Below are 7,422 nucleotides of genomic sequence, written 5' to 3'. Positions count from 1 at the left end.
GACATCACCACACTAGTCCAACACTAGTTGTGACTTTTCTCCCCGATTTCTCAATAGTCCAACGCTAGTGAAGACTTGTAAAAATGGGTTAATCCAATGCTAGATCCTTTAGGCTGTCTTGCGATAGAATCACATTTTTTACATGACATTCATCGCATTTCATACATGTTTTTTCACTTTTAGGGTCTTTTCTCATTTTGCATGATATTTCCCCTATATATTACCTCCCTTATCCCTATGTGCACGAAACATGACATTTAGACTTGCATTCCATATAAAAAAATAGAAGTATGCTAGTTCATTTGCTTGATTAGGTTAGAAGCGTCACCCTTCAAATATGGGAAATGGATGAATATGACTTCTTAGCCTTAACACGCTCGTATCTCCTCTATAAAAGGAAAAATTGAGTTACGAATTTTAGTCTTCCGTACCCGTTATGTTGCATCCCTCTCTTAGGTCACATATACTTATCTAATATTATAATTTTTCTTTTTTTCGAGTCACACTCTTTGCATATTCGTGATCTCTTCTAAGAATCATTTTGGGCATCACAATTAATGTGATTTGTACTAATTAAACTTTGAAGAGATATTTCGACCCTCTCGATATCCTTTAGATCTAGATTTACATCCATGTAGAAACATCCAAATGTGATCAGTTTTATAGGTTAGATTAAAATAATTTTTGACTAAATCTCGCAACTAGTCTTGGTTAGGTTGAAAGAGTGCCTTAGATTTGATTCTATCAATCTTTGCCTTCTCTTTCTTCAACCGTGACTCCCGAACTATTTTTTCTTATTTTCAAAAATCAGAAGTCGTCTAAAAAGGGTTTTGTCCATTCTTTATTATTAAAAAATACATTTTTAGGTGATTTGGTACACCTAAATTCGATATCAAGTGGCGACTCCTATTTCTTCTTAAAAATCCTTTTTAAACTATTATTTTGGGCCAAAATCGTCGCACTTTTTTAAGTCCCATTTTAGGCCCTTTTTTTTTTATTTATCCTCTAAAATAAAAAACTCATTTTCCAAATCAAAAATTCATTTTTCTAACACCTAAAATTTTATTTTATTTTTTCAAAATTTTTTTTTCAAATCCCATTTTAGCCCCTTTTTCTTTATTTATTTTCTAAAAATCAAAAACTCAATTTTTCAATGCACTCATCTTTTAATACATTTTTTCAACTCTACACTATTTAATTCTTTTTCTAAAAAATGGGGCGCGACACCATTCTCATTCTTCAAACCATTCTATGATAAAACTCCATATTTTGACAAACCTATAATCGTGCATTCACTGTTAATGTTGAGGTTTCAGAAATTAAAAATTCTGAATTCTAGTTCTTGTGCTCCCTTCCTGTTTCTCAAATCCCATCTCTCTTTAGTTAGTAAAAAAAAATTTTCAAAATATGGACGTTCACTAGAAAAAGTATATATTTGTGCATAATTTATGTGGATGGAAGGTCCTTTTATACATAAATAAACCATTCAAACAAGAAGGGGTAGATGGAGGAAAGGAAAAACAGAACATACATCATTTGCATTAAACTTAAATTCGATCAGTATCTTTGTTGTAATTACATCGATGTCAATGTTAATCGAATTGGCACTAATAATTCATAAATAATCAGCATGTAATCAACTATATAACAAAATCTCAGTTAAATGTAGTTCAATATGAGCATATGCACTTGGACAATCTAATTGAATTGAGTAAATGTTCAACAGCTCCATCCACCGAGTGGACTAAGAGCTAACATGAGAAAAGAGTGAAAAATGACCACCTAAACCAGTAATACATTACACTAAAGCACTACAAGATGCAACTTATTTCAGCAGGAACATCAATAAACTGCTCATCTTGGTAAATTTTGAACCAGACCTTGGGTGGATTTAAAGCACTATGCTTGAAGTAGTATAGAAGTGGACATAGCCAACAAACCAGCTGGGATCACGGGGGAAGAACCTTTACTAGCTGCCTTGCTTTTGTGTCCGTTGACATGCAGAATCCGGATAGAGAGAATGAGCTCTTATCCTGGTATTTTGTCACAAACATAGTTTCAGCATTTAACTAAATGCTTTGAACCAGTTTTGAATTGAAATGGAATCCAATCAATAGCTTATAACATATACTTGGCTATAAACAAGACACTTATGGCTTGTTATTGACCTCTTAATAAAAAGTAACCTAAATTCTTCATTAACTGCACTGTAGGAATCAAATCATCGCCCTCTACAGATTAACAATCTAATCCAGAGTAGCAAGAAATCCACCCCTCTCACATAAACTTGTGGTTACCTCTTTGAACATGAAAATGGCATTGGAAGATGCTTGAAGCTAGACGTGTCAAACAGCTCCATGAATCTCTGATCAGATATTCTAGCCTTCGCTGCTGCAAAGCGTTGGTACTCATCAAACACAGAAGTCAAGCACCATCTCTGCAATTTTCTCAAGCATCCCACAAGACAACCAGTTCGGTGCTGCAACAACAAAAGCAGCCGTAGGTGCCAGTTTACAAATTAGGTCTGTACCTGTCAGTGATAAGAATACAACAAAACTAACAATACACCAACCTTTCCTCTTTTGCAGTGGATCAATAGAGGATGATTCCTCGCATCTGTAGTAAAGGAGAAACAAGTATGTTAGTAAACTCTGCCACCATTGGATTATCAAAGATAAGCAATATGAAGGTATGGTAGAATAAGTTATAAGCTACCAATGACAACTTTCAATGCTTCATGTATAGTATCCTCTGGAATGTTGACGAACGGTTCCTGAATACCAAATGGTGAACATCATTTGCATAACAAAATTATGATTCAATTAAAGAAATCTTTGGCACAAGAAACATTTGTAATATCAGTAATTCGAAACAGACAATTCAGTTGCAGAGTCAAATTCCATCCTCCAAAGAATGGAACTACAATGCACGAAGAAAGAACCCATGATGCAATTTTAGGAACATGTACTTCAACACAAGCCCCAAAGATGAAATATGCAATCCCAAAATATGCTTCCGATAGATTAATTCTATCAATATGACTTTGTCCAAATTAGTGTCCCAAAAATGGAATCCAGTAAAGCCTGGAAAATAGCTTCACCTAAGTTGGTGAATATAAACATATGAAACCATCCAATTAAACTTTATCTTCAAGCTTCAGTTGATCTTATGCAGCTTTATATTTCTGTTCTAGTGATTTAACCTTCAAATCATCATTTGACACCTTCATCACGACATATGAACCAAATAAAAAAAAAAGAAAAAGAAAGAGAAAGAGAAAAAGAAAAAGAAAAAGAGAAACGAAGAAAGAACACATGCAGACACATACATCCAAAAGAATAGAGAAGGAATTAGTGGTTTTCTTTCACTACCCAGACCAAACTTCCTAACAAGATGCCACTTGCCATTGAACCAGATTCTATATTAAAAAGCTTGGACAAAAATTGAAAGTCCAATTATCATCCAACTTGACTGTACAGGAAGAACATCCAACCTCAGACATATTTGATCAAATGGCTAGCTGATAGCCAAGGATGTGAAAGCTAATGCAGATCCATTCTTACTGCTGTTATATTAAGACATTGCAATTCTACAAAACTGCAATATAAGGATCAGAAACGAAATGGTCAAGCCTATCAATTCCCCTTCCCCTCTCCCACCCCCAACATAAAGAAGAATGGTAAAAATAAAACAAATGACTTATGGAACTCAATACCTAGTTATTTCATGATAGGAATGACAAATTTACTAGACATTGTGAAGCTCAATGCCAATGATGCTATTAAACAGGTATGATTAATGATTTTATTTCTTAGTAATATTCATAGTCTCTTGAGGAGCTAAACAAAATCATATAACATATAACATAGCATCAATGACCTGGCTCTAAGTAACTACCCGGTTTTGAAATTTAAAAGGCTAACATACAGTTTATGCTTCTGATTGATAGAGATAAAGATTGAGATTATTTCTAGTATTATATGATTGTGACCACCTCATATGGTGGAATGATAGTGTCCCAGAACTTATCTTCTTTGTCCTACTGTCTCCGTGAAGACATGCTACTGTAGTTTTGCCTACAACACACAGTCAAATCAAAAGAACAACATTATCCCTCTTTTTTTCCCAAATTTTAGAGCTCCTAATTATGAAACTTAATGCCATAAAACTCTTAAAATATGAAGGGATCCAACTTTCACATGACTGAAATATTACAAGATAGAAATTATGCATATCATTAACTGAATCATGAATGTGCATAAACCGAAACATAAAATTGCAACTGTTGCACCAGTATTTTCAGATTCATCCTATCATGCGATGAAGCAAGCAAATACATGTGATATCAGAACTGAAAAGTCAAATTCATTAAACATATCCATCACTGCATGTGTAGAAAGAAAATCCGAGCACAAGTATAAGAAGAAGATTGCTTTCAAGTTCACCTTTCTTTACAGATTCAAGCTTCCATGATTATGTTCCCCGGTCAAGAATTGTCACCCAGCTTTTGTTGCAATAGGTTTTGTAGTGAGGAAAGAATTGGAAAATGTTTTTAATATCTATGAAAATCGTTATCTAAAGAGATTGGAAAGTAGTGGAAAAGAAATGCAGAAAGAAATGCAAAAAGAAATGAAAGGCATCTACGATTCCAAAAATGGAATATTCTCTAGCACAAGCAAAAATAAAACTCATTAAAAATAAAACATCTAACTGAATAGTAATCATCAAACCAGCAACTCTATTCTCTTTCTCTTGAATCTTCATAAAATGTAGTACTACTAAATACCTTTCTCCAGCACTTGCATCAATATTAGATATACTGCCACTAACTTTTACTATTACTCAAACCCAGAAGAATTCATGAACTCCTCATGATGACACACTCTCTTCTACTGTGAATCAATAATTGCCATTTTCTAATTTCTGTATTTTGCCTCCCTATCTTTCTAGGTCCAACTATCTGCATGACAAAGTTGAATTGCGTTACTATAAACAAAACCCATTATCCCAAACACCCAATAATTGTTAATTCTTCGCCACAAAAGTCAAAATCAAATCAATATTAGAAAAGGAGTAGAAAAATTGAAGCAATGTAATCAAAGGGCAAAAGCCCAACTTTTACCTTAGCTCCATCAATCCCAAACTGGTATAACTGAATCCCATTTGCCATCAGAAAGTCCATGTTGGCTTCCGGATATGGCTCTGGACAAAGATATCTGTAATCCACAAAAATAAATTGGAAAAAAAAAAAAAAAAGCCTGTGATCATCCCTCCAAATGGAAATCCGTTTGAATTACGATTTTTTTTTGTTATTTCAGTTTTGTAAGAAACAATTTTCCATAATTTATAACACTTATTATCCTAACCAGCTCAATCATTCCTACATCCAAACTCAAAAAAGTTGCATTAGCAACCAATTTTTCAGGAATCACAGTGGTTATTTTTCTGAAAACAATTTTCCAATTAACTGTAAAAATATGTACCCAATAAATCCTGACAAAGTTTACTTACATGATGGAACGAAGGGAGAGGGATTGGAGGAAGGAGAAGTTGGTGGAGTTAGGGAAGCCAGAGCGGAAAATGCCATTGTCAACCATAGCAAAGTTGAGAGGAGGAATAAACATCTCTTCATCATCATTCACGGTGGTTGGCGGTGGCGTGAGCTTCACTGCAGGCAAGACTTGAGGCTGAGAGGGCGGTTCAATGATGGCAACTTCAATGGTTCTGCACATATTTTCTTCACTCGGGATGACTACAGTTTGCTCTTTTTCTTGTTGTTCTTGATGCAAATTGTGGTCGAATTTCATAATTCAGATGGTACGGATTCACAAAGAATGAGAAGGAAATCAAAGGAGGAGTATAGGATTTTTGCTGCTACTGGTATTATTGAAGAAGAAGAGGATTCTTGTGATACTTGGACTTGAGAGGGGTGATGAGGTGGGGCTTATTTGGGGTGCGGTTGCTGCCGTTATTTATAGAGTTGGAAACTTGGAACGTGGAAATTTGTAATACTGAGATGGATGGCCATTTTTAAAGGTTAAAGTGGGAAGTGGACCACCCATATAGTTGAAGGTTAAGGGTCCAGTAGAAGTTATGAGAATTTTTTTAAAAAAAATGCTGTATATAACTTTTAAAGTTTTGTTTCAAAATAAAACTGTCCATAATAAATATACTTCATTGTTTATTTAAATTACACCGAAAAAGTAAGATTGACAGATGAATTAAACAACTTGATAGTCTAATCTAAGATTTGAAAAAAAGTTCATTCAAAATTGATTTGCCTATTAGTCAAACAAAATAATAACAGTATTTTTGCGTCTAGTAAAGTTTTATATTGAACTCAAACTCACTTTTAGTGGTTAAGGCCGAAATCCGAAAATTAGAAATTTTAGATTCAAATTCTCATTACTCATCTCCTTCCCTTCCCTGCTTTTTAAATCTCACATCTCTCTTATGTTTTCTTAAATGTTAGTCAAACTCAACTCAAACTTCCCTCAATGAAAGGTCGTTTAAGTTGGGGTTTGGTAAATATATAAACTAAGTTGAGCACAATTTCATGCTTGTTAAAAATAGATAAAAACATGAAATTTGGAATATTTAGTTTAATTAGATTCGTTTATACTCCTATCAAAAAGTAAGCTTAAATAGAATAAATTATGCCTTTGATTTGATTATTGCATCTTTTGACATGGATTTAACTAATTTTGCACATCTAAATGGTCCATATAGTTAGGCCACCACCAAAGTTTTAAGGATTGGTGGGATGGATGGTCAAGGATTCAAACATTACTTTCCATCACTTATCATTATATGTGACTTGCCACTTTAAGTGACTTTCTCTAAATCCATATGCTATGTGTGTTTAGTCCCCATCGATTCCTTGTTTTTAAGGTTTGGTGGGGGTGGAAGATCATGGGTTCAAACCTTACTTCCATCACTTGTCACTATACGTGGCTTGTCACTTGAAATAGCTTTCTCTAAATCCATACAGTTGTGTGTCTTTAGTCCCTATCCCTGTAGGTTCAGTTGAGCCCTCTCCTAGAATAGGTTAGATTAAAAGTAGGAATAAGTGTAGAGTAGATAAGTGGCGAATGTCACATTATCTGAATTTAAATTTAAACATCAAATTTTGTATATGCGAATTTAAATATCAAATTTTATACATTGTCAATATATAAAAGATTTTTCCTTCTTTTTTTTGCTTGAGAAAAAGTTAGTAGGAAGGAGTATTGGGATTTAAGAATTAAGAAGGGGTAAGAAGGGATTCCATGATTTAAGGGGAAAAAAAAAACTAAGACAGTTCAAGGTAGGCATTCCTACACCTGATATAGGTGTCATCTGAATTATTTGATGGAATCGTTTGACAAGAGCGAAACTACAGCAGATGAAGATTGATATAATTTACATTTAGTCATTTATAGA

The 7,422-nt window shown here is 33.9% G+C and overlaps 1 protein-coding gene across 3 annotated transcripts; it reads right to left on the bottom strand.

Annotated features, from left to right (window-relative positions):
* Positions 1 to 1,614: 1,614 nt before the first annotated feature.
* On the bottom strand, positions 1,615 to 5,952 carry LOC113769948 (probable tyrosine-protein phosphatase DSP4). Of its 3 annotated transcripts, none has more exons than XM_027314290.1 (6): positions 5,512 to 5,952; positions 5,123 to 5,216; positions 2,716 to 2,773; positions 2,573 to 2,616; positions 2,298 to 2,479; positions 1,615 to 2,076 (listed from the first exon to the last, which is right to left on the bottom strand). In XM_027314290.1, exons 1-6 carry the CDS (start codon positions 5,805 to 5,807, stop codon positions 2,070 to 2,072), a joined length of 681 nt encoding a protein of 226 aa, XP_027170091.1. In that variant the 5' UTR covers positions 5,808 to 5,952; the 3' UTR covers positions 1,615 to 2,069. The 3 variants fall into 3 exon arrangements, with proteins under 3 accessions (XP_027170091.1, XP_027170090.1, XP_027170092.1); XM_027314289.1 differs by having other exon boundaries at positions 1,615 to 2,033; XM_027314291.1 differs by lacking the exon at positions 1,615 to 2,076 and having other exon boundaries at positions 2,087 to 2,479.
* Positions 5,953 to 7,422: the final 1,470 nt, after the last annotated feature.

The sequence above is a fragment of the Coffea eugenioides genome, chromosome 5, assembly GCF_003713205.1.
Source record: "Coffea eugenioides isolate CCC68of chromosome 5, Ceug_1.0, whole genome shotgun sequence".
In the NCBI taxonomy this organism is placed as follows: Eukaryota; Viridiplantae; Streptophyta; class Magnoliopsida; order Gentianales; family Rubiaceae; genus Coffea; species Coffea eugenioides.
This window is presented reverse-complemented; position numbering and strand designations above follow the sequence as displayed.

Bases quoted from the DNA above. Each gene is read 5' to 3' on its own strand.
- LOC113769948 (XM_027314289.1), bottom strand. From the start codon at position 5,807: ATGAAATTCGACCACAATTTGCATCAAGAACAACAAGAAAAAGAGCAA. The intron at 2,480-2,572 runs GTTGGTGTATTG...TTGTTGTTGCAG, and splicing joins TCCACTGCAAAAGAGGAAAG to CACCGAACTGGTTGTCTTGT. The intron at 2,034-2,297 runs GTAACCACAAGT...ACAAAATACCAG, and splicing joins CCATTTTCATGTTCAAAGAG to GATAAGAGCTCATTCTCTCT.